This window comes from Schistocerca americana, chromosome 3 (genome assembly GCF_021461395.2).
Source record: "Schistocerca americana isolate TAMUIC-IGC-003095 chromosome 3, iqSchAmer2.1, whole genome shotgun sequence".
Taxonomy (NCBI): Eukaryota; Metazoa; Arthropoda; class Insecta; order Orthoptera; family Acrididae; genus Schistocerca; species Schistocerca americana.
In genome coordinates, this window is record NC_060121.1 from 154,181,157 (window position 1) to 154,209,115 (window position 27,959).

At 40.1% G+C, this 27,959-nt stretch overlaps 1 protein-coding gene across 1 annotated transcript in view; it reads left to right on the top strand.

Annotated features, from left to right (window-relative positions):
- LOC124605264 overlaps window positions 1–4,357 on the top strand; it is a 50,518-nt gene extending 46,161 nt beyond the window's left edge. Inside the window, exon 3 of the mRNA XM_047136827.1 lies at window positions 1,610–4,357. Within this exon, the coding sequence (XP_046992783.1) occupies window positions 1,610–3,800 (2,191 nt within the window). The 3' untranslated portion in view covers window positions 3,801–4,357. The remainder of the gene's footprint in view (window positions 1–1,609) is intronic.
- Window positions 4,358–27,959: the final 23,602 nt, after the last annotated feature.

The window sequence follows — 27,959 nt, forward strand, 5'->3', positions numbered from 1 at the left end:
GAAACTCGGCTGACTTCATTAGTAAACTGAAATCACTGAAAATGAACCTGTCAGATATATTAGTTAATTTTGATGTGGTTGCTTTATTTACAAAGGTTCCCCTTCCAGAATCTCTACAACTTATTGAAAGAAGTTTTGACAAAGAGATTTCAGCTTTATTTAAACATGTTCTGACCTCCACGTATTTCTTATTTAACAACGAATTTTTTGAACACATGGACGGAGTCACCATGGGTAGTCCCTTATCCCCTCTGGTGGCCAATTTATTTATGGAGGACTTCAAGGAGAAGGCGCTTGAATCTGCTGACTTGAAACCCACAGTATTCTGGAGGTATGTTGATGATACCTTTGTAGTTTGGCCGCATGGTGAAGACAACTTGCAAGACTTCTTAAGACATCTGAACTTCCTCCACGATCAAATAAAGTTCACAATGGAAATTGAAAAGGAGGGATGCCTTCCATTCTTGGATGTTTTGGTTCGGCGCAGAGAGGATGGCACTTTGGGACATGAAGTGTATAGGAAGCCGACACACACCGATCTGTATTTACGTGCAAATAGCTGCCACCATTCTGCCCAGACAATGAGTGTTCTCCGAACTTTGACTCACTGAGCGCATATTATTTCTGACGAAAGCAGTCTGCAAGATGAACTTTCCCACTTACAAAGAGTGTTTGAAGACAATGGGTACTCTCCACAACAAATACAGAGGGCACTGAAAATGAAACCGAAAAAGGCCACAAAGAAAGCAGAAGATGAAGAAACCTTTAAATCGATGGCCTTCCTGCCATATGTGGGTAGCCTCTCATCAAAAATAGGATGCATTCTCGGCAGACACAAAGTAAAAGTGATTTTTCGTCCTCCACCTAGGACAGCTGCACTCGTGGGCTCCGTCAAAGACGATTTGCTGCTCCGAAAATCTGGAGTTTACAAAATTCCATGTGAATGTGGCCTTTCTTACATCAGACAAACAACTCGTACTGTCCAAGAAAGATGTACAGAACACCAGAGGTACACACGACTTTTACAACCTAACAAGTTGGCAGTGGCAGAGCACTGTATTGATAATGGTCACAGTACGTTGTATGACAATGTCGAAATTTTGGCAGCTACATCGTCCTTTTGGGACTCGATAGTAAAGGAGGCAATTGAAATTCGCTTGACGACGAACTTAATTAATGGAGACAGTGGTTTCAATCTTGATAAATCCTTGAATCCGACACTTGCTGTAATAAACTGGCAAAGGCGTTGTCACAGTGCAGCTCACAACGATATATTGATATGCCAACAAAGATCAACTGTGGAGTCATAGATACAACTTGCGCATTATGCACTTCTCTGCCGCCGACCAACGTCTCTGGTGCATTTGCATCTGTGGCCGCATGCGCAGTCATGCGGTACAACAGTATAAAGGGACGAAGCGAGCACTGGAGCAGCAGTCTTGCGTCTCACTGTGAAGATGGCTGAACGTTATACAGCCGAAATATTAGAAGAAGAAGGAGATTTCTTGCGGCTGCACACCCGAAACTTAATGGAACAGTCAAGATTAATTTTATAACTGAAGATTTTTGCTTAGAATGCTTACAAAATAAAATTTCTTCTTGTTTCCAGAACGTACACAATGAATCGCAAGAGGTGTGCTGTGGATATGGCCCGTGAACCCAACAGAAGTTTTGCAGAAACATGGGAGGAAGTTGCTATCTCACTGCAGCAGACATTCTGCGAAACCCTGGGAGACTCAGACTGGGAGTCATACAAAATTACAGAGCACTATTACATGCGTCAGAAAGTAGGTTATGCTCTTTTTGGACCACCATCAGGGGACGATTCTGGGGAATATGATTCGTGTAAACTTGAAAAAATAAAAGAGATTTGCAAAATACTCATTGAACAAGACAATCACAGTTTCTTAGAGGAAAACTCTGAAACTTGGATGTCTATAATTTTTGTCTGTTTGGCCTTGGAGAAAACCGGAAACCACACTGAGGTGGTAACAGAGCCAGTTTTCAGAGTGCCTAGATACTGTAATGAAAATGATATTACAGTTCATTTCATTGACCGCAATGGTCGTATTTATGAAAGTTGGAAAGATTATTTACAAAATAACAAGCTTCCAAGCTGTTCATATTGCTATCCTAAGGGTGGTGTATACCACTTAAATGTAAACCACCAGGTAGAGGTAGAATTTGGAAAGACTCCTGCAAGGAAACTATCATCAAAAATATGCAACGGTCTTGATCTTGCAACTACATTTGTGTCAGCTGGTAACTTTGGGTTAGCCTGTGCAGCAATGTCTTTCCCAGTAAGTGCACCTATTTTAGCAACATCAGTCCTCACTACTGCTGTTTGTAGTGCATATGGAATTGGTAGAAGCACAAAGGAGATCATTGATAGGAAGAAACACAAAGAAACTATAGGATTAACCAACAGTGCATCACGAAACTGTTGGCTGTCTATTGTGGGGAATGCTGTTGGTATTTTATCATGTGGGGCTTCGAGAATAATCCCAAAGATTGCACAAAGTGGGAATGCATTGAATATGGAAGGAAGAGTGTGTGTTGCTGCTCTAAGTGTTACTTCTTGCACTGTTAGTGGAATTAATGTAGCCAATGAAATATTAAATTTGGATGAGAAAAGAAAGAAAAATGACATCCGGCCAAGTGATGTAGCACAGTTAATCTCATCAGTTATATTTTTTGGTCATTCAGTTCTAACTACGAAAACTGCATTTAATCTAATTAGAGAAGCCCGTCAAGGAAGATTGGAGAAATTTGTGACAAGTGTGAGAAGTACTAAGTACAGAAAAGTGTTTTCAGATCTTGCTGGAAAAATTGTTGGCAAGAAATCTGAACTTTCTGAAAGCGGCAACGTAATCCGCTCAGTAAAATACATTGAAGAATTCGGGGAGTCATTTTTAAATAATGTAGTTGTGTTCAAATCAGGTTGTAACAGAGCTTCATACATCATTGATGAGTCTGGAATCAGGGAGTGTGTTGCATACTTCAGAGACCTCATTTTGAATGCCACAAGGAACTTTGTAACACACATGTCTAACAGCTTTCCACAAATTGGGTTTGGAAACCATTATGAGAACTTGACAGCAGCATCTGGAAAGCCACAAGTTCCTGTTGCAGATGCTGGTTTCAACCTTCGAGGGCAAATATTAACACTTTTACGAGGACTTGGTGAATTTAACATACCTCTTCTACTTGATCTTGGAGTGAAGATTTTTAGTGATCTGAAATACCCACTTGGCAGAAGTATTTGTGAAGTTCTAAACATGATTTACATGTTTGTGAAGGAAGTAGTGAAAGATATGGAAAATTTGTATCTAGAGCAGCTACAGGAGGAAAAACGTTTATTGGGACCAAATTTTTCTCAGGTTGAATTTGACCAAAAATATAAAATATCGGGGGTGAGATTTGAATACTTCTGTTCAGTTGCACTAAAAGCAGTAAACTTAGTAGGAGAAGTCTTCAGCATGTTAAAAGAGGCCTGTCTTGTTACTTGCCATAAGGTTGATAGTATTAAATCAGAGAGAGCCCAGTCTCCTGTGTTCAGAGATCTAGTTATACCTTGGGAATATACAAATTCCAGTGAAAATATGCCAATAACAAAGGATCACGCCTTGCAGATTGCAAGAGATCTAACTAGTGAAGATTTGAACTGCAACAATTCTGTTGTTGCATATTCAGAATCAGAATTATTTGTTATAATTGAAGATAAGTCCATACCTTTAAATGTTGTGAGAATAAAATATATAGTTGAATGTCAGATAATTTATGCTTCAGTTATGTGCTGAACAATTCTGGAATTTGTAACATTTTGTTTTACAGAATGAATCTCTTTATTTACGTAAAATGTCTTGTTGAAATTCAGCTAATTGAACCTTCTGTTAAATGCTGAAAAAATTCTAAAATTTGTAATGTTTTGTATCCCAGAATGAATCTCTGTGTGGAAAACAAGATAACTGATGATAGATAAGACAATTGATGCTTCAGTTAAGTGATAAAAAAAATCTTGAATTTGTAGCCTAATGTTTTGTTTTATGAACTGAATTTTCTAAAGCAAGAAGTTTAGTGCCTTAAACAGCTTTACACAGATATTTTTCTAGATTGTTTCACTTTATACTACTGAAAAAAAACATAAAAACAAGCAGATTTTGTGTGTATGTATTACTACTTTTATTAATTTGCAGATGCACAGCCCCCAAATATAAGAAGTTGCAATATCGTATACACCTCATTTAAGTATTCTTTGTGTAGATTGGGGATGCAATGAAAACAAAGTGAATAATATACCTTGTGCTGTGTCTAGCACATCCCTAAATAAACTGTTTCAGCAATTGATCAAACTCCATTCTCTTGCTTATGATTTTTGTGCCTGATATGTAATTACTCTTTCTAATTAATTTGATATTGAAAATTAAGTCACAATGCGAAGGAAAAAATCACATTTTATTTGTAAATCCATGATCTGATTAATTACATACTAATTAGTAATGATTTTTCATTATGAATAAGTTTGTTGCTGGGAAATAAATCATAGAAATATAATCTGTACACTGCATTTACAGTAAATTATCACTATATGGCTTATTGACATTTGTGTTCATGTCAGCCACTAATTAACTCTTACCCAAAACTTTCCAATTTGTTCCACCGAGATTCTCACTTAATCACCTTTTGCAAGTATTCTTATTAATCAGAAACTCACTCAGTTTATGATAGAACAGTTTGTGCAATAATACAATGTATAGATTTTCTGTCCACCTAGGTAAAAATGAGATGGCTTCTTTAGCTGAAAACAGAGAATACAATACTAATTCACATCATAACTGCCACAGTACAGCATAGTAAAACTCATACCTTTGATTAATGACTGTAGTTTTGAATTAATGTGTTAAGCCATCTGCTGTCTGTCATACAATTTTATTCTTACTCTTGAAGTAATCTTCAGTTCTGAAACAGATACTAAATACTGTCTATGCTTGCAAAATGTATATAGTCATATCTGGAAATTGCGTTGTGTGCAATTGTAAACATCTTCCATGACTAGAGATACACTGCACTGATAAGTCTCCAAAATTTATCTGACAAACCAACGAAAGAAGTCATGAAAGTGTTGCCGAGACACCATCAGTCACAGTCTAATCTTTATCTGTGAGTTCATTAGTAACACCATTTTTGTCAATCCTACCACCGTGTTCAGCTTAATGAAGTTGCTGTTTCTTCCAGACGCTGTGGGGAGCCATGCTCCCTGCATTCACAGCATTCTATAAGCCATACATGCCTCCCACCCAACCTCCCCTCCCCTCCCCATCTCCCTCTCCCAGTGATGCCAAATGGTGGGTGCTTTATGGAACTCAGTTTTACTGAGGGGACTGGTAAGTGTCATCAGTCTTCTATAACTGTACACACTGAGTACGCTGTAGTGACCACCATGCAGTGCAGCAGTGGAACGTAGATATTTGGTTAACTGCCTGAATAGCAAGGATGGTAAAACCCGTACTTAAAAAAAGCCCTCAATCTTAAAACCCTGTGTTAAAAAGTAAGTCTCAAGAGGTTGCACACTGTTGAGATGTGCAGTTGTCCTAGGTGGGCCTTTTATTTCCCTAGCTGCTTGTGGGAACACCATGACGAATCAACTAGATACCTCCTGGATGGATGTACCATCTGGGAGATATCGCACCCACTTATCAAAGGAATGAGAGAGGCTACTGCTCCTGAAAATCAGATTGTATTTTGTAACAGGGCTAAAGAAGTATAAATCGGAATATTTTCCTAGTGATCAAGAAGAAGGAGGGGACATTTGAAAAAGTGTCCCTTTTCTGTACACACAAAAGTTTAGAAGGGCTTGCTGATATCTCAATATCTGTTAAAAGATTGGGAAATCATTTTTTGCTGGCTGAAACTAAAAGGTCAAAGCAAGTGGAACTTCTAAGAAAGCCCAAATAATTGGGTGACTGATACACACGTTGAGATGCCCAACTCAAGCAAAGATGTGGTCATGTGCCCCGATGTTATTTACATGAATGTTTCAGAACTGAAACAAGAATGGGTATTGCAGGGCATAGTCGATGTAAAAAGAACATGCAGGAATGATGGAGAGAGAGAGATAGGGAAGACTGCCACCTCATTATGGCTTTTAATTTTCCACAGCTACCTGAGTACACTGTGTTAGGGTTCCTCCATCTACTATTAGACCTTACATACCCAAGCCTATGAGATGTTGCTAATGCCAGTGATTTGGCCGCGCAATACTGAGTTCTGGAGGTGAACAGGGTGTATATGACCCGGGATGACTGGGAGATCCGGGAATTTTTTCATCCGGGAGAAAACTGGGAAAAACCCGGGAATTGTTTAGAATTCTGGGATTTTTTCATTGTTTTAGTTTTCAGTTAAATTTTTATGATTTTGACTGGTAAAAACCAACTCTAACAAAGGATATTATTGTATCCCACTACTGCAGAATAATATTGAAACAACAAAAGATGAACGGGAGAAAAAAAAAAAACGAAAATAAAACTTAAGTTGCAAAGGAAATGCGCCGTATAAAACAACAAAACAGTGCTCATACAAGCGTCTGCCAACAGTAAAGTGTGTCAAAGGCTTTAGGAAAACTGTGCAATTCTTTATAACAACAAATTTCCTCCGATGAGCGTGATGTGACAACTGTTTAAATTAGATTCGTTTGAGCGTGATGTGACAACTGTTTAAATTAGATTCGTTTGAGCAGTTGCGGGCGGGCTCTTGCACATGCGCAGTTGAGTCGCGTATGAGTAGTACCTCCTCCCACTTGTGGTTGCGGAAGTGTGGCTGGGCACCACTACTTAATATTGCCCCTCTTCGGAAATATCGTAGATCCGGGGCTCACGGACAGAGCTGTCCAAGTTGTGGTGGGGAGGTGGGTCGTCTCCACGTGACCTGTGTTTACGTTCAGTGATTTTGTTGTTTCCTCTTCATTTATTTCTCTCACGTTAAATGATAACAAAACGGATTTTTGTGGCCGGGAGCTATCAAATGAATTAAAGTACGTTCGCATAATTACGGCAGGCTAAAATATGTTCAGATTTTATTTCCACCTTTGACAGTCAAGCATTAATCGCCTTACAGAACAATGAAGTTATTTTTGCCTGTTTGCTAAAGAGATTTGGCTTTTATTAATCCTTTCTACTGAGGCAGCCAATTTATTTGAAACAAAGTGTTTAATTTCACACTATTGGCTAGTTTCAACTGTTCGCTGGATTTCAAGTGCACGTATGGCATTATGTTATAATAAAGAACCAAACATGAGTACTGGTACTCCAAGAAAATTTACATACGGATGTGCATTTTAAGCCGAATTATGCATTTTAGTATGGTTCGCAAAATCCCGCCGCTCTTTAAGTATCCTTTGATATCTTGTTTCTTTTATGACATAATGTAAGATCTTGTAATGTTTTACGCGTATGAACATACAGGCTTCCTGCGTCGTCGTAGCTGCACAAGCACGGTGACGCCAGATATCTGGCGCTTTCTTGCAACTGCTGAAACGAACCTATTTCTAACAGGTCGCGGAAAAATATTGCAAATGGTGGTTTGAAAAGCGTTAGATTCAAAGCAGATTTCCTTTTACGCAAGATGAACTGATGATGATGATGATGATGATGAGTCCCATACTTCTTAACAGAGCGTAGGGGAGCGACGCAGGAGACCCCTCACCGCCTTACTAGGCAAGGTCCTAGTGGAGATGGTTTGCCATTGCCTTCCTCCGACCGTAATGGGGATGAATGATGATGTTGAGGACGACACAACAACACCCAGTCATCTCGAGGCAGGAAAAATCCATGACCCCGCCGGAAATCGAACCCAGGACCCTGTGCTCGGGAAGCGAGAACGCTACCACGAGCTGCAGACAAGATGAACTATGTGCGAGAATGTACGATGAATTTCTTACATCACAAAGTGTGTGACTCTCATTTAAAAATCAACTCATTATATGTGGAAGCTTAGCTTCTCTTCCAACTTATTAATCTTCAAGACCAATATTATATATGAATGCTATGTGTATTAATTTAAACCATTAACTTTTCTTATTTGTGTATTCGCGATACTTACTAGTGATCTTGCTATTGGCTGACTACGTCACGTGTCCTATTGCTGTCATCAGCTAGCGAGATCACATGAATGAGCTATGCCGTTTACAAATGCGTATCACAATCTTGATTTCAATGCTTTGGTGGAATTCAAATTTATACCTTCGTAATACGAAAATATGCAGCGTACATGTTGCTGCACATCAAAGGTCTTTCAAAATGTGTTTTTCACCCTGAGTTTCATTTTCTAAAGTGCCGGGAAATTCTACGTTGGTATATAAAACCATAAACATTCAAAGGATTGATGAGTTTTACAGTTCCGAGGAAGAGTATACTGTCACTTAACACGGAAAAGTGTATTTTCACCCGGGAGAAAGTGTATTTTTAACTGGAAAAATCCGGGAATTTTTTTCCTTGTCCACGTATACACCCTGGTGAAGCAGTTTCCAGGAAACGTGGAAAATCACCTCGTAAATCTGGTACTGACTGTCTGTCTCCAGCAGTACTCATTAACTCCTCTGGCAGACATACAATCTGGAGCCAAAACTGCCACATATTCACTGAAGAGTAAAATTCAGTAAACAGCTTTCTGGGTGAAGAAACCTGTCCCCAAAGTAGATGCTTTGACACAAGATGGGTGCAGTGAACCATTACCCAACACCAGCACTTGTACTTGCTCATGTACCTGCTAAGCCAAACAGAGTAAAGATATAGCAGTGCAGGCAGCTGTGACACAAGGAGAAGGAAACACTTATAACAGTGAGCATAGAGGAGGCACTGCAAGAGCTGAGTGCCTATCAACTTCCTGTTTCTGCATGAATCTTTAAGAGAAAATGGGCAGAGAAAGCATTGCAGGATTTGGCTCAAAACTTGTCCCTGGTGCCATGTATCATGAAGTATCATTCTTGACTGATGAAGGAGACATCATGGAGTTAAATGTCGCAACACAGCCCGCATCTCGTGGTCGTGCGGTAGCGTTCTCACTTCCCACGCCCGGGTTCCCGGGTTCGATTCCCGGCGGGGTCAGGGATTTTCTCTGCCTCGTGATGGCTGGGTGTTGTGTGCTGTCCTTAGGTTAGTTAAGTTTAAGTAGTTCTAAGTTCTAGGGGACTGATGACCTAAGATGTTAAGTCCCATAGTGCTCAGAGCCATTTGAACCATTTTTTGTCGCAACACAAGATCCAGACAACCCTCCACCCTCCTCATTTAACAAGTATCTCACCCCTGTCGCAAAGATAGAAGAAAATTAAAACAACAACACCGAAATGGAATATGAATGGATACTGGGTCCATTTGTAAGAACTGAGACTCCTAGTACAGTACAGAGCTGTCTGCCTATCTCCCCAAGAGACCTGTTTTAAAGCTACTGAATTCACCTGTACTTGGAAGCTACCACTTCAACAGAAAGATGACCTCACTGTTGACACGCTATGATAGCAGTGTTTGTCAAGGACACATTCCAATCCTCACTTGTGCACTTAACTTCAACACTAAGAGTTATTAATGTCGTGGAATGCTCTATGAGCCTGTTGAGAGTGAGATACTCGAAGAAGTTATTGCTTAATTGCCCCATTTTAGGAGATTTTAATGCATAATTGGGATCCAACACTACTTGTCCCAGGGGCTTAGTACTTATGAACATGGATCAAGTAACTCATTTCAACACCCCTACAGGTTCATCTGCAGCTGGTGATCTCACCCACTGCTCATCTGCTGTTACGGACACTGCCCAGTGGGAAGCTGATGACGATCATGGCAGCAACCGCTACACCATCTGTCAGAAGGATCAGATCACAAAAGGAGGTATCCGAGCTGGCTTTTGAGAGAGACTGCTTGGATGCTGTACAGCCAGTTAGCTGTTTTTCAGCAAAGTGAATGTGACCAGGATCAGGTGGATCACATGACAACCATGATTCACCATCCCACTTGCATGTCCATCCGCAAGTCATCAGGATCACTCGGGGACAGCCTTTCCCTCAGTGGAATGATGAGTGTTGTCATCATCCTACAGATGAGAATCTTGCAACTTCTCAGGTGACAAGGAGAATAATTTGAAAGTAAGAAGAGGTCTTGGCAAGATTTCTGTTTCCTAAACTCTTCGCACCAGCAAGTCAGATGCAGGAAGCGATTAAGAGAATTTCCAGGCAGAGCTGTATGAGATCAAGGGTGCTTCTTAATGTTGCTGGGAGACATCACTGAGACACTGGCTGAATCTTATACAGACATCACAGTTGAATCTGACCAAGATCCAGCTTTCCGTTCTTTTTAGGGGACACAGGAGAGCACAAATTTTGATTTCTGCTCACCCATCATGGTGGAATGCAACTGGCCTTCCTTTCTTTCTTTGGGACTTTTATTCTGCATTCTCTGTAGTTCATGACCTGGCCTGATAATGCACTCCCATGTTAAAGCAGTTGAACCAGCAGTCAAAACAGGTCCTCCTGTGGTCTTTTAAAGAAATTTGGTTGACAAAAATATTTCCCAACTCATGGAAGAAAGCTATTTTAATTCCAGTTTCAAAACCAGCAGAGGATCATGCTAACTCCAGTAGCCTCACTAGCTGCTTAGGGAGGGCACTGTTGCATATGTTCAACCAGCACCTATAATTGAGTCAGTGTAAGTTGATCCTTGACAGTTGCCATGGGTTGGACACAGAAACCAACCAAAAACATAAAGAGATTTTGGAAATGTCTGTTTGGCAATCCGTCATTGTTGTCACAGCTTTGTAGATGACTACTATTTGCACCTGCAGCCATTAGTGCCTCACAATTGAAATTTGGCAATAGCACTACGAACTGTAAGGGATCATCTTACACTGTCTCAACTATAGTGTAGATTTTCGAAAGTCTGTCACTAGTAAGTTGATGACTTCTCCATCTTGTGTGCATCGTCCGGTGACACAGCAGCTGTGCGGCAATTGCATTTGATGATCAGTTATTTGCTGGGATATAGGCAGATGTCATAGGCTTCAAATTTTCTATGGACAAAACTTTACATTTATTTTAATTGCTCCTGCTCTCCTTTCAATTTATCTGTTTTAAAACTGAGAGATACAATTCTCATTTTTAAGGAAAAGGTGAAATATCTGGGTCTCAGTTTTGAGGTTAATGTGGCCGCCAGACCTTAAGGACCTGTAATTATGATGCCCCAAGGCTAAATCAAGATTTTGGGAAGCATGTCACATCTGCTCCAGTTTATAAAGCCTTTGTGCTGCCCCAGCTTGAATACAGATTCCGTACCTCATACATCAAAATACTGGATGCAGTGCACCACGATGGGATTAGGCTGCCAACGGTCTTGTCACACAAGTCCAGTTTCTAGCTTGTGTGCAGAGGCTGGTGAGGTTCCACTGTCTATTTGACATCATCTCCTCGTGGCACATCAAGCGTATCGGTCTCTGTCTATTCCATTCCAAAATTCCCAGCATCCATCTCTGTCGCCCAGGTGCCACTGAAGCGTCTGTTCCATAACCATCTGCAGGCAGCGAGGCCATTTGGGATCCATGTGAGGACCCTAAGGGCATTGGGGCAGATGATATGCCATAGTGCCAAGAAATTTCCCCATCTGTCCTGCTTCCAAAGTGCCCTTCTTGCCAGTGGTCAGCTGTACCCAGCATATAGGTTGGTGCAAAAGTCCACTGTGCTTTCCTTCTCTTACAAAAACAGGAAAAGGAAATACTTTTCTGCTGGTTTCCTTTGGGCACATAGGAACCCGGGGAAATGAACTCAACTGATGTGGCTGCCAAGGAGGCTTCCTCATTTATTTATTTATGTAACCTGATCTGATTAGGGCCAACTGGCCCTCTCTTACATCAGACCAGGATTTCACACTTAACTTTCTGAATCACAGTTATCTAAGAAATAACAATTTTAATGTGAAAAATAGTGTCATTTGAATGTCTTTATGGTCAATGTGAGTAAATAATACTGACTGAATGAATATAGTTAATACTGGCATTACTTCTACTGGTACTGGTACTGCTGCTGTATCCACTAATAATGGTAGCAGTAGTAATAATAACAATATTATTTCATGGAAACATAAAACTTGGTCATTCCCAAGTCTGAATCTTGGAGAATATCAAATTAATTACGTTGCCATCACTCGAAAAACACAACAAGAGATCCAGAATGTTAAAGTTCTGAGGAATGCCAATCTGGATTCAGATCACTATCTTAACACAGGCAAAGAAGATAGATTTGACACGGAAAAGCTGATGTCCAATCGAGAATTTACTCATAAACTTGAATCCTTAGATCCAGAGTGCTGGGAAGAATTGCAACAAGCCCTGGTCAGAACAGCAAAGGAAACTGTTCCGCTTCTGAAACCGAAGAAGCATGCTTGGTGGAACAGTGATAATCTCACCAAGGACAATCCTCCAAGCCTACACTTCAAAGCTCCAAACAGGACACTAGCTCACAGTGATAAAGACAACTGCCAGATATTAGCGAATTACTTAACAGCTCTTCTGAATTGTGAACCTCCAAACTCCACATTTCCCCTTACTGACTATGTAGAAGCACACCCAAATTCATCACCACCCACGAAAGAGAAAATCAAGCTAATTATTCACTCGCTTAAAAACAACAAAGCACCAGGGGAAGATTCTATAGCTGCTGACCTTTCGAAGTATGCAGGGATAAGGCAGTAGATAAACAGAAATTATCAGCCAGATTTGGGAAACTGAAAGACTCTGCTCTAATTCATCCTCTTCATAAGAAAGGAGACAAAACAGATGTAAATAACTATTGTGGTATCTCTCTCGTATCAACAACCTATAAGATTCTGTTGAAAGTTCTGCAAACTAGGACAGAAGAACAGCTAGACCCACAGCTGGTTGAGTATCAAGGAGATTTCAGGAAGGGGCGATCATGTGTCGAACAGATAATGAACCTCAAATCCATCCTTTCGTACCTGAAGCTCAGGAATAAAAATTTTGTTGTGACCTTTGTGGATTTCAAAAAGGCATACAACTCGATTGATCGTAAAACCCTGATCAGAATTCTAGAAGAACTTGGCCTAGACAAGAAGACCGAAGCGATAATCCAGCAAACACTAACCAACACAACCTCAAAAGTGAAATTTAGAGGAGAAACATCAGAAGCTTTTGAAATAAAGACTGGAGTGAGGCAAGGAGATGGGCTCTCACCTCTGCTCTTCAACTGTGCCCTCGAGAAGGTGATTCATGAGTGGCGCAAGGAACTGGAAAACCAAGGAATTAAATATGGTGTCAGGCCGGGTTACAAGAAACAAGATCTTGCAGTCGATTGTCTCACTTTTGCAGATTATCTTGCAATTTTTTCTGATCCCATGGAAACAGCTGAGAGACAGATTAATGAGCTTAACGTGCAAGGACAGGAGACTGGTCTCCAAATTTCATTTGAGAAAACAGAGTTTATAACGAAGGGAGCTTGTAGTGGGTCAAGGCAAAATTAAGCGAGTTGAAAAGTTTAAATATCTCAGAGAATGGACAGCAACCATATCACACATGAACCAAATGGAAATGGCATTCCATTTAACCAAAAACATCTATAACAAAAGATCAGTATCATTCAATGTAAAGTTAAGCCATTACTGCAGTGTTATCTGGCCGGAGGTCTTGTACGCTTCTGAATGCCTAGTTATGAACAGAAAATGCCTAATCGAAAAACTGGAGGCCAAGGAAAGGAAGATTTTGAGAAAGAGCTTAGTCCCATCAAAGAGAATGGGGAATGTAGATGATGCCATAATCATGAACTGTATTCCCACATAGAGAAGATAACAGATACCATCCATAAAAGAAGGATTATATTTTATGGACATATGACCTGAATGAGCTGGGGAAGACTCATCAGTCGCATGATCACCTACTTTCAGGAGAAGAAAACAAAATGGGCCTCGTTCACAGATGTGGAGAAATATCTTAAGGAAGTAGGGATCACCCATAATGACATCTTGGAGCGTATCCCACTCAGGAGAAACTGAGACCTGTCAGGGTTTCCAGGAAAAGTCAAAACTAAAACCAGGAAAGGCTTGGGCCCAGGAAAGGAAGGAGCAACACCGAGAAAAAATGTGGGAGCACTGGGCAAACATCAGAACACGTAAAGCAAGACAGTTAAAATAACATGGTCCAAAGATGGCCTATATGAAATAAATGAATGAATAGCAATAATAGTGGCTGATATAAAAAGAACTATAGGTGTACAAATTAGATGTTTTCTAATATTGCGGTTAAAGGCGCTGCAGTCTGGAACCGCAGGACCGCTACGGTCGCAGGTTCGAATCCTGCCTCGGGCATGGATGTTTGTGATGTCCTTAGGTTAGTTAGGTTTAACTAGTTCTAAGTTCTAGGGGACTAATGACCTCAGTAGTTGAGTCCCATAGTGCTCAGAGCCATTTGAACCATTTCTAATATTGCAAGCTCTGGGAAAATGAAATTTAAGGAGACTACACCAACTAAGAATACTGGAAAATGTAGATCTGGTTGGAAAGGAGGATGTACAGGGGTAACGAGTTCTTATAGAGAGAATGGTAATCGTTATTGTTGCTGTATCAGATATGTCATTTACTGTCTTTTGAAGGTGGAGATGTTAATTTATTTCTCTAATATAATGTGGGAGGTTATTCCAGTTGGGTTCCTGCTATTGAGAAGGACTTTGAGAGTGGCTGAATGATGAAGTGTGACAGAAAGGATTTTGCTCTGATGGGAATGAATGTTTGTGCTATGTTGTTCAAGCAATGGCGTTAAGGTCTAGGAGAGATATGAGGGACAGTGTACATTGATTAGACAGTAGAGAAGACAGAGGGTATCTAAGTCTCTGCATATATCTGTATGCAGCCATGTAAGCTGTGCATGTGACGGTGAAATATGATCAAAGAATTGAACATCACAGATATAATGAACACAGGCATTCATAATCAATTACAGGTATCGTGAGCTTTCCTGCGAAATGTCTTGCAGGATAACATTGCTGTAATCAATAATGGGAAGTATAAGTGTTTGAATAAGTTTCTTTTTCAGGTCAATAGGGAAGAGCTTTTTATATTTTTGAATGGCATGGAGAGGTGCTGATGCTTACTTGCACATTACATGCTCAGTCAAATTTAGATTGTCATCTATTATTACTCCTGAACTCTTTGCTGAAGAAGAGAAGGTGATATTTGTTCCATTTATGGTTAAAGGTGGTAAGGGATCCCTGATATTTTGGATTAATGAGTGTAGTTGACCCTTGGGTTTTTTAAATGGGTTGGGCTTTAATCCTACATCCTGTGCCTATTTTGATAATGCCCACTCGTCATCACTGAGAGTCTCGATAGCTGTCTTACAGGTTTATTGATTTTGCACTTAGATACAACTGGAGGTCATCAGTGTACATGTGGAATTTGCAGTAGGACAAAATGTATGACACATTATGGGCATACCATGAAAATAGTATAGGACCTAATGCTGACCTGGGGGACACCTTATACTGCCTGCCTCCATTGTAATTTTATATTGCCGCACAGGACGCATTGCTGACAAGACATTGGGTATGAGCGGAACCATTACACTGCATTTTGTGAGGCTTAGGTCAGTAAGTTTGGAAAGTAAAATGTTGAAGTCGACAGTATCAAAGGTTTTGCTGAAGTCTAAGAAGCACATGATAGTCACCTCTTGTGCATCTGTGCTAAGCTTCAGGTCATGTGTTACATTTATTAAGGCAGATATGCTGCAATGTCTACAGAAACATGATTGGTATATGTGGAGGAAGTTGTTTGTAATCAGGTAGTTTGCTAGGTGGTCGTGGCTATATATTCTAAGGCCTTGGATGGTACAGGAAGAATGTGAATAGGTTGATAATCAAAGGGTGCTGTGGAAGTGTCATTTTTATGTAGTGACTTAACTAGTCCCTCTTTCCAGGTCTCAGGGAAAGCAGTTGTGGTTAAGGAGTGGTTGAAGGTATCTGTGGGCATTAATGGGTCAGTAATAAGCTTCATCATTTGGACTGTGATACAATTGGCCCTGTAGATGCTGATCTGATACGCATGATGGCTTTTTTGGCAGTATTGCAAGTAACATGATTCAGGTAGATTTTTTATGGCTGCAGTTGTTTAGCCCCATGATGTAATCAATGAGTCTCTGTTTCATTTGCAGTTCAATTTTGGTTGTAGGGAATGTGAAGTACTGTTTCAGGGCAGTGGGATCAGCTGCAGCTTTTACTTTGCTTATACCGAGACAACACAGGTTTTTCTATATGACAGCTGGTCTGTTTACGTTGTTGGTTAATGTATGGGCATGCCTAAGTGTATGATTTCTCATAGCTTGACTAACTGTTCTGGTTTTGCTTATAAGCAATATGATTTTCAGGAATAGGGCACAATTTGTATGCCCGATGAGCAGCATCTTGGCTATTCATGAACTGTTTCGGTTCTTCAATTAGCCAAGGGACAGGTTACCTTCTTACTTTTCCAGTCTTTTGGAGAGCATATTTGTCGTACAATTCAGTAATTTGTTAGTAAATCCATGAAAATTTTCATTTATGTCTGGGTAGTGATTTCTTTCTGAGTCCTTCTAGCAAGTCCATCATGAAGACTATGTCACGTGCCAGTTGCAGATATCTGAGATATGAATTACTCTACTTGGGGATATTGCTGAAAAAAATGTCTATGAGAGTGTGACCATTGTTTGTGTGATGAGTTGGAGTGAGCTGAAGTAGTGACATGTTTGAATAAGAAAGCGTCCACTTAGACTTCACGCTGGAAGGGCTGTTGTATAGAAAATTTATGTTAGTGCCACCAGCTATAATTATATGCTCGTTCGTCGATTCGAGACTTGAAGGAGCAGGCAAACCCACCTACTGTAGGTGGTTTGTAGAGGACACATATTAGGCGTTTTCTTTTAAAAGATTTAAATCTGTCAACATATATTCCACTTACTTATCTTCATTACAGTTGGGGGTGGTAGCACACTGGGTGACAAGTCAGAGCATATGTACATCCCTACTCCACCCCATCATCAGTTACATCTGTCTTGTTTTAAAAAGATGTAGCTGTCTAGATTTACTGAACTTGTAGGAATACTTTGTTTGAGTCAGATCTCTGACAGAAGTATAGCGTGGATGTCTGTGCCTTGAAATATATGACAGAACTCATCAAGGTGAGCTGGCAGATACTGGACACTTGCATGTGCTATATGGAGCTTGGTGCATTCAGGTGCATAGCTTGTGGCCACTGATGGATACTTGCAACTCTTGGTCAGCACTGACAGGGAAGCGAAGTATAACAAAATGTGCTGTGGTGGGGGAGTGCAGGTTCCTGTAAGTGAAAGCGGCAGGTGTCTTCTGGGATGAGGGAGATAGGGCGGCCGAGGTCAGCAGGGTTTGTGGCACTCCTTAAAAAGCCAGCTGGTGACAGGAAAATAACTTTCTAGAAAGAGCTATGTACAATAGTATTGAAAGCAAGATAAACAGAATAAAAACGTTGTACTGTTGATGGTTCTAATTATGAGTAACAATGATAATATGAAAATAAATTGCCAAATAGAAATGGAAGTAAGACTTTAGTTGGTACAGTAATTGACAAAGTAAATAAGAAACAAAAAAAATGGGAATTGGTAATGAAGTAAAATTAACAATTAACACATTAGTTAAGATATGGTTGGTTGATTGATTTTAACAGGAGAGCTAAAACGGCTTAGGTCTAACCCCCCACTGCCCGCACCGAAACTATATTTATTGTGCGGTATTGCTCCCTGTATATCTAGTAAAGCCAACCAGTGCCCTTAAATAGTGCAAGGAGTCCCTCTACCAGTTTTCTGTTAGACACAATTTCTTCAGGTCTAGTTGTCCAGAAGATTCTGTATCTTTTACTCTCCAATGCCATGCATTCAAAGATTAGGTGTGATGCAGTTTCTTCATTCTCATCACAGATCCTACATTTAGGGTCCTCTTCCATTATACCCATTGTTTGTAGGTGTTTTTTGAAGTTCCCATGGCCAGTCATCAGTCCAGTCATGAGTTTGATCTCTTTCCTGTTCAATCCCAGGGTTACAGAGCTTCTTTTAAAACACGGCTTGGGCATCATTACCGTACCATGTTTTTGTTTGTGGACCTTGGTCCAATATCCTACATGCTGTTTCCTAAGCCAGTTCCATAGTTCTAATTTGATCATAGCCTTGGTGATTGTCAAGACAGGTTCCGGTCCAATAAATGGAGTTGTTGCCCCCATCCTAGCCATTCTATCGGCTTGTTCACTGCCACAGATACCTGAGTGGTCAGGGACCCACACTAGGTACACCCTATTGCTTCCCCCTAGCTCCACCAGAGCCCTGTGGCAATCTGCAACAATCTTAGATCTTGTTACAGGAGCTGCCAATGATTTCAGGGCTGTCTGAATAGATGTAGATGCTACGGTCATTGTAGCACTTACGCATATTTTAACTATAATTTACAATAACAATATAAACAAACAAAGTAGCGGCAGCAAAAGTCGACCTGTCTTCGTTCTTAAAGCACAGGCTTTTGAGGTAATTTGCATTGCAAACTATCTTTTTTCATTTTTGGTCTTCACCGTTCTCATCATCAGAAGTGAGACCCTCTTGTATTGTCAGACCTAATTTCGCGAGTTTCTTCTTCACTCTGAAGATTTCAGATCTTTTCTTGTAAGACGCGAACTTCACTATTATTCGTCTAGATTTTGTAGATCGTGATATCCTACTCTATGACTTCTGTAAATGTCATGCAGTGTCACCTGCAGGCTAGTCTCTTGCAGACAAGATTGGTCACTAATTCACCTGTATTCTCTCTGTTATTGGAATCCCAAATAGTCTGAGATTATTGCATCTCTGATATTTTCCACATCCGTCAGACTTCTGAACCAATTTCTTTTCAAGCAATCATGCTCTATCCTCAGTTTCTTTTAATAATTTGTTCAGAGCACAGATCTCGCTCACTTTCACCTCCAGAGTTTGTTGTGTTTTGCCTGTCACTGCTGCTGTGACAGTCGGGACAACAAGCCCAAACATGTCCTGTGTCTGTAGAGCAGCACTAACACCGACCTCAACAAGTGCAGTGACATGCCATGCGATGCGGACGCAATTCCCAGTGCTGGTACAAACCCAGCATTCCCGATATCCTGGCTTTTGACAGTGCTGCATGTTGTTCGATGGTTTTCCATTTTAAGAGCAGATTCACATAACATGTACTCAAAATGAATTTTTATGTGCTATAGGCACTCAACACTCAAATCTCGAGTATATAGAACAGCCTGATTGCTTACTAGCATTCAGGTACATTTGTGAGCCGAACTAGCACATGTCACTTACTCACCGTCATCTTACCCTAGTATATGCCATCTTGCCTTACACCTCTTGCTCAATGTTCCATCCCCCTTCAGGCTGCTACCACATATGTGACCTGGAAGACCATGCATTGGTAGAAGGCTAAGTGGTTGGAAGTGAGAAGCAATAAACTGCAGGCAGTGGAACCTTTCAGTGTGCCCATGGCTTACCTCTTTCCAACTATAATGAGCAGAAGGAGTAGCCCTTACTTGCCTTGGAGAGGGACATTGCCTGTTGATATGTGGCTTTGTCTTACATTGGAAGGAGCCACTAATTTGTCAACACTGTGGAACGCAGCTGTTGATACGACATATTTTAATCAGTTCGTGTTATATGATGACCTTAGAGCAGACTTGGGTCTCCCACAGGGCCTGCCCTCTGTTTTAACTGATAATGAAGTGAATGTGGTTAACGTTTCAAGGTGTGTAATCAGGACTCCCCAAAATATTGTGTGTGAGATTTTAATGTATTGCAGTGCGGCTTGCTCACCCGTTATTTCTAAATTATCACCCAACCACAATACTCTGGGCTATTTTAAATGTATCTGTACTTGTATGTTATCCTTGATCTTCTCTTGTTATTCTGCTGTGTTTTATTGGCATTTTATCATGAGACTTTTATGAATCTCAAAATGTTAAATTCTTGTTTGTTGGCAGATCTTGGTTTTAAAATTTATTGTCCTTCTGTATAGATTTTTGTCTCACTCGTCTCTTTTTTATGTAATGCAAGGGCACTGATGACCATGCCATTTAATGTCCTTAAATACAAATAATCATAATCATCATCATCACCATCACCATCATTCAGGTGCTGTAACATAGTTGGACAATCAAACAATGGAACATCCAGGCAGCAATGTCACAATAAAGACAGATTGCTACTTACCTAAAGAAGGCACATCAATTTGCAGACAGGCACAATTAAAAGACACTCTCATTACAAATACAAATACAGAAGTTTTATTCCACTGTCGAGCATATTTACATGCAATTGGTGTCGTCAGTGTTAAAATAATAATAATAATAATATTATAAACTTTGACATGAAAAGTGTTATTAACTACAGTTTAATAATCCAAGATGGATACAATATATATTTGTGCAAATGTCAATAACAACAAGAAGTTTCCTCATAGATCAATTACAAGATAAATGAACTACATAGTCCAGTGAATGACAAATAAGTAATCAAACAGATAATTAACAATAAGTACATGAAACAGTAATAAAATAGTTGCACAGTGTGGCATATGTATAGTTTGCAATTAATTTATAGTTAATTCTTGTAAGGAAAGTTGGTCATTTGTCACATACTCGAGGAACTCTTGAGAAAAGTAAATTACTTTACATTTGATCCACCTCAAAAGACTAGTTTTAAATTTATTTACAATAGAGCGTCGATTATCCGAACGTAGGTCAACCGAACGACCGCTTAACCGAACTGTGTACTCGCTCGCACCTGTTACTTTCCCATCCTACCGTCCATCATCCCCCTCACTCCCAAACCATGTTTCCCACAGTAGTCGCCGCACTGGGTCACCGCTGGCGGAACATTGCTTCTAATGGGGTCTTCACAAGGCACTGCTGACCGGCCAAGCCGCCAGTCGCTGTGTTTCAACAATCCGCACACTTCTGTCGGCTTGGCACTGGCAGTAGAAGTAGCAGGAGTATCAAAGCTGTTCTCAGCAACAGCTGCGCCAGCTTAGAGTCGAGGCGTGCCGCTCCGCGCAGTTTGAAGGATTGCGTGCCCCCAGGAAGAGCTTCTCACGGTGCAAACAGTCACCTTCTGTTCTCTGTTACGACCACTTGTGTGCTGCTGTGTGAAGAAGTGAACTTGACGGTACAAAATGCTTAAACTTAAACGTGTTGTCCTTTCTATGAGGGACAAGTACGAGATTATTAAAGGGTTGGAAGAAGGTGAATCTGCAACCACTTTATCCAATGAGTATAAGGTGGGGAAGTCGACAATTACGGATATAAAAAAACAAAAGATGAGCATAGCAAATTTTATAGCTATGCTTGATTCTACTGATGGATCAACAAGCCATAAAACTATGAAGCTCGCCACTAACACAGATCTAGATGATGCTGTTTACAAGTGGTTTACACAAAAGAGATCGGAAGGAGAACCTATCTCAGGTCCCATTCTGTGTGAGAAGGCAATGCAGTTCAACGAAAAACTTGGAGGGCCTTCGAACTTTAAAGCGAGCACGAGCTGGTTAAAACGCTTCAAGTCAAGACACGGCATTCGTGAGCTTACAATACAGGGAGAAAAACTGTCGGCTGATTCTTCAGCAGCTGATTCTTTCAAAGTCAAACTAAGGGACGTATTAAGGGAAGAAGATTATGCTCTCGAAAACGTTTACAATGCTGACGAAACTGGAAAGCTTTACCGAGAAAAACTTGTTTCACGTCATGAATTAGCAGCACCTGGTCCTAAAACAAGCAATGACCGTATTACAGCTTTGGCTTGTGCTAATGCTACTGAAAGTCACCGGCTGCCTATGTTCGTCATTGGTAAAAGTAAAAAACCGCGTTGCTTCAAGCCACGGCCGCCTGTATTAGAGGCCGGAGGACTGAAATGTGGCAACGTTACGTTAAGGCCTACCGCATGGCTGTGGCTATAAGGCAGCGAACGGAAGCAGTTGTTTACGTACTTTCGCAGTGTCTGTTTTATCCGACATTACAGTGTAATTATGCTATACTGGACTCTGCAAAAATTATAGCAGGTAGTCGTGACTACAGTAGAAGATATAACACAATGTAAGTATACAATGCTGTGAAGTTTGTAGTGTTTTTACATGTATATGTGCAAGTGTGCTACGTGAACGACTTTCGTCTACACAATTGCAACAAAAGTTCTTCTATATTCTAGATACAATTCGAAAATAAAGTTTTGAATTCATAAGGTTAGTGTCAGAATCTTCTCCTAAGTGATTTGTGTTAATATTATGAATATTTCTACACATTTGATTATATTGTATACTTGTGTTTCGTGAAGTCCAAGCAGTAGAAAAAACCAGTCCACTTAAATTCTCATTTGCTATTTTTACATAATAGTATTTTGATTTAAGATGTTAGCAATTAATGCATCATTCTATTTGCAGATGCCATAAAAATGTTGTGTTCCTGGTTGCAACAGCAACTACAAATCCAGCAATGAAGAGGGTTACATCTCAGTGTTCAGATTCCCTACTGAAGAGGAAAACAGAAAACAATGGACAAGAAATATCCCCAGAAAGGACTCGACTCCATCAGATATAAGTTTTGTTTGCATTAAACATTTTGAAGAAAGTGACGTATCAAGAGTGGAGATTTGCAAGGATTCTGATGGGAACTGTCACGAGTTTCCTCGTCAAAGACCAGCTTTTACCAGAAGCTGTGCCAAAAATATTCCCTGGGCTACCATCGTATGTTACCATCGTATTTAAGTAAGGTGCAGCCTCCAAGAAGGTGTTTGTCATTTATATAGGAAGGAATATGATAATACATTCCAAATAACAGACTGAAATAATTGCAAGTCTGCAAATAATGTTAGTAGGCAACTCACAAAATTGTTTGCTGAACTTGTATATCCAAATCCCGGGTAAGAAACGTCATAATATGAAGAACATGGGAATTATTGAAAAGTTCATTGTTGCAAGGAAACGAGAATAAAATGCGTAATTCCGATATAAAGTCGATGTAATACTGCGAGAAATTAGCTTTTCTAGGTTACTGTCTTATTTATAGGGACCAAATCTACAAAAAAAAAGTGATTGCGTATTTATATCTGACACGTCTTCTCCATTCGACGAAATCTAAACTTTAGTCTCGGCCTAGCTGGTCACGCTAGCCGGCCTACTGACGCCACAGGCTACGTCGTTGTCAGCTTGACGACTCCGGCCTCTAATACAGGCGGCCGTGTTCAAGCACGTTAATATGTCAGCCTTGCCTGTTGTGTACACCTCACAAAAGAGTGCCTGGATGGTTAGTACGATTTTTATGAAGTGGTTTCTGGACGATTTCGTACCCTCTGTAAAAGCTCATCAGCTAAAGAATGGGAAGAGGGAGAACACTACTTCTCCTTGACAATGCACCAACTCATCCGTTATGTGATATTTTAAACGAAAAAGACGAGTACATAAAGGTAATATTTCTTCCACCTAATGTAACCTCCTTATTACGCCCATGGATCAAGGCGTTATTGAGACTTTCAAACTATATTACAGGAAAGAATTGTTGCGTAAGTTATTGTTAGAAAGAGAAGAGGATGGAGAAGAAAGTCTCGTAAGAAATCATAAGAATATTGACTTGAAAGACGCGTCCTACATGATCAGCGCAGCATGGAATAGTGTAAAAGAAGAGAATTTGAAGAAAGCCTGGAATAAAATTTTGGACACAGAAGAAAATTCACAAGGTATGATTGAAAATAACGAACAGAATGATATGTCCGAAATTATCGGTATGCTAAAAGAAATAGATTGCCACGAATGTGATGAAGAAGACGTTCATGAATGGATGAATATCAATGATGCAGATCCAGGACACCAAATCATGCAGTACAGCGAGATTGTAAGCGTCGTCACTAATAAAGATGATGCCGCCAGCATCTCATCAATCAGTGCTCCAGAAAGTGAAGATGGAAGTATACCAACAGCTTCTGAGGCATTCACTTGTTTAGATACTGCCTTGCGATAGTTTGAAGCCCAAGATGAAAGTGACCAGTTTCAGATATCTGTAATGAAAAAAGTATGTGACTTAACTGCTCGTAAGCGTGTAGGCTTGGTTAGACACACCAAAATAAAGGATTTTTTTAAACGTTAATTTTGTGTACTGTGTGCATTGTTCATGCAAAATGTGTATGTAATATGTATATATTTTTGTGTAATAAACTGTGCCACATACTATATATTCCTACTGAAGCTGCCTTTGTATGCTACTTTGTAATACTAAAAGAGATGCCTGTTTTTATTAATACATTTACTGTACAGTACTTCTTTTTGGCAAATAAACATATACAGTTCGATTATGCGAACAAACCAGTTTTCCAAAAACCCATGTCCCCCAATTACTTCGGATAATCGACGCTCTACTGTACTTGCACTCTGTAGGCATTTTCAGGTAGTTTGTTGAAGTAGACAGGACCAAGAAATATGGAGCTGTTGTGTGTCTTTGCAAGCCTAGCATATGGCATATTAATTGTATGTCCATTTCTTATATTATGGTCATGAACTGTTCTCCTTAAGTCAAATTTACTCAGGTTCTCTTTAACAAAGACAAGGCAGTTGTAAATATACAGGCCAAGCACTGTCATTATATTTCGTTTCTTAAAATAATCTTGACATGATTCATATAGGCTAAGTTCTGCATGGCACCTTATGGGTTTCTTTTGCCATTTAAACACTAATTTTGAGCCTATGGAATTTCCCCATAATAATATTCCATAACTCAGGTGCGAATGGAAGAATGCAAAATATGCATATAACAGAAGTTCTTTACTGACACTGCTCCTCAGCTTGTACAGCAGATACATGGCACTTGCCAATTTGTCACGTCTTCCCTGTGTGGGTATCCCAGCTAAGCTTTTGACATACATGGTGGTCCATTGACCGTGATTAGGCCAAATATCACACGAAATAAGCGTCAAACGAAAAAACTACAAAGAACGAAACTTGTCTAGCTTGAAGAGGAAAATCAGATGGCGCTATGTTTGGCCCACTAGATGGCGCTGTCATAGGTCAAACAGGTATGAACAGCGTTTTTTAAAATAGGAAACCCCATTTTTATTACATATTTGTGTAGTACGTAAAGAAATGTGAATGTTTGAGTTGGACCACTTTTTTCGCTTTGTGATGGATGGCACTGTAATAGTGACAAACATATGGCTCACAATTTTAGACAAACAGTTGGTAACAGATTGTTGTTGTTGTTGTTGTTGTGGTCTTCAGTCCTGAGACTGGTTTGATGCAGCTCTCCATGCTACTCTATCCTGTGCAAGCTTCTTCATCTTCCAGTACTTACTGCAACCTACACCCTTCTGAATCTGCGTAGTGTATTCATCTCTTGGTCTCCCTCTACGATTTTTACCCTCCACGCTGCCCTCCAATGCTAAATTTGTGATTCCTTGATGCCTCAAAACATGTCCTACCAACCGATCCCTTCTTCTAGTCAAGTTGTGCCACAAACTTATCTTCTCCCCAATCCTATTCAATACCTCCTCATTAGTTATGTGATCTACCCACCTTATCTTCAGCATTCTTCTGTAGCACCACATTTCGAAAGCTTCTATTCTCTTCTTGTCCAAACTAGTTATCGTCCATGTTTCACTTCCATACATGGCTACACTCCATACAAATACTTTCAGAAACGACTACCTGACACTTAAATCTATACTCGATGTTAACAAATTTCTCTTCTTCAGAAACGATTACCTTGCCATTGCCAGTCTACATTTTATATCCTCTCTACTTCGACCATCATCAGTTATTTTACTCCCTAAATAGCAAAACTCCTTTACTACTTTAAGTGTCCCATTTCCTAATCTAATTCCCTCAGCATCACCCGATTTAATTTGACTACATTCCATTATCCTCGTTTTGCTTTTGTTGATGTTCATCTTATATCCTCCTTTCAAGACACTGTCCATTCCGTTCACCAGCTCTTCCAAGTCCTTTGCTGTCTCTGACAGAATTACGATGTCATCGGTGAACCTCAAAGTTTTTACTTCTTCTCCATGAATTTTAATACCTACTCCGAATTTTTCTTTTGTTTCCTTTACTGCTTGCTCAATATACAGATTGAATAACATCGGGGAGAGGCTACAACCCTGTCTCACTCCTTTCCCAACCACTGCTTCCCTTTCATGCCCCTCGACTCTTATAACTGCCATCTGGTTTCTGTACAAATTGTAAATAGCCTTTCGCTCCCTGTATTTTACCCCTGCCACCTTCAGAATTTGAAAGAGAGTATTCCAGTTAACATTGTCAAAAGCTTTCTCTAAGTCTACAAATGCTAGAAACGTAGATTTGCCTTTTCTTAATCTTTCTTCTAAGATAAGTCATGAGGTTAGTATTGCCTCACGTGTTCCAACATTTCTACGGAATCCAAACTGATCTTCCCCGAGGTCGGCTTCTACCAGTTTTTCCATTCGTCTGTAAAGAATTCGCAGCTGTGACTTATTAAACTGATAGTTCGGTAATTTTCACATCTGTCAACACCTGCTTTCTTTGGGATTGGAATTATTATATTCTTCTTGAAGTCTGAGGGTATTTCGCCTGTCTCATACATCTTGCTCACCAGATGGTAGAGTTTTGTCATGACTGTCTCTCCCAAGGCCATCCGTAGTTCTAATGGAATGTTGTCTACTCCCGGGGCCTTGTTTCGACTCAGGTCTTTCAGTGCTCAGTCAAACTCTTCGCGCAGCATCTTATCTCCCATTTCGTCTTCATCTACATCCTCTTCCATTTCCATAATATTGTCCTCAAGTACATTGCCCTTGTATAAACCCTCTATATACTCCTTCCACCTTTCTGCCTTCCCTTCTTTGCTTAGATCTGGGTTGCCATCTGAGCTCTTGATATTCATACAAGTGGTTCTCTTCTCTCCAAAGGTCTCTTTAATTTTCCTGTAGGCAGTATCTATGTTACCCCTAGTGAGACAAGCCTCTACATCCTTACATTTGTCCTCTAGCCATCCCTGCTTAGCCATTTTGCACTTCCTGTCGATCTCATTTTTGAGACGTTTGTATTCCTTTTTGCCTGCTTCATTTACTGCATTTTTATATTTTCTCCTTTCATCAATTAAATTCAATATTTCTTCTGTTACCCAAGGATTTCTATTAGCCCTCGTCTTTTTACCTACTTGATCGTCTGCTGCCTTCACTACTTCATCCCTCAGAGCTACCCATTCTTCTTCTACTGTATTTCTTTCCCCCATTCCTGTCAATTGTCCCTTATGCTCTACCTGAAACTCTCTACAACCTCTGGTTCTTTCAGTTTATCCAGGTCCCATCTCCTTAAATTCCCACCTTTTTGCAGTTTCTTCAGTTTCAATCTGCAGTTCATAATCAATAGATAGTGATCAGAATCCCCATCTGCCCCTGGAAATGTCTTACAATTTAAAACCTGGTTCCTAAATCTCTGTCTTACCATTATATAATCTATCTGATACCTTTTAGTATCTCCAGGATTCTTCCAGGTATACAACCTTCTTTTATGATTCTTGAACCAAGTGTTAGTTATGATTAAGTTATGCTCTGTGCAAAATTCTACAAGGCGGCTTCCTCTTTCATTTCTTCCCCCCAATCCATATTCACCTACTATGTTTCCTTCTCTCCCTTTTCCTACTGACGAATTCCAGTCACCCATGACTATTAAATTTTCATCTCTCTTCACTACCTGAATAATTTCTTTTATCTCGTCATACATTTTATCTATTTCTTCATCATCTGCAGAGCTAGTTGGCATATAAACTTGTACTACTGTAGTAGGGATGGGCTTTGTGTCTATCTTGGCCACAATAATGCGTTCACTATGCTGTTTGTAGTAGCTAACCTGCACTCCTATTTTTTTATTCATTATTAAACCTACTCCTGCATTACCCATATTT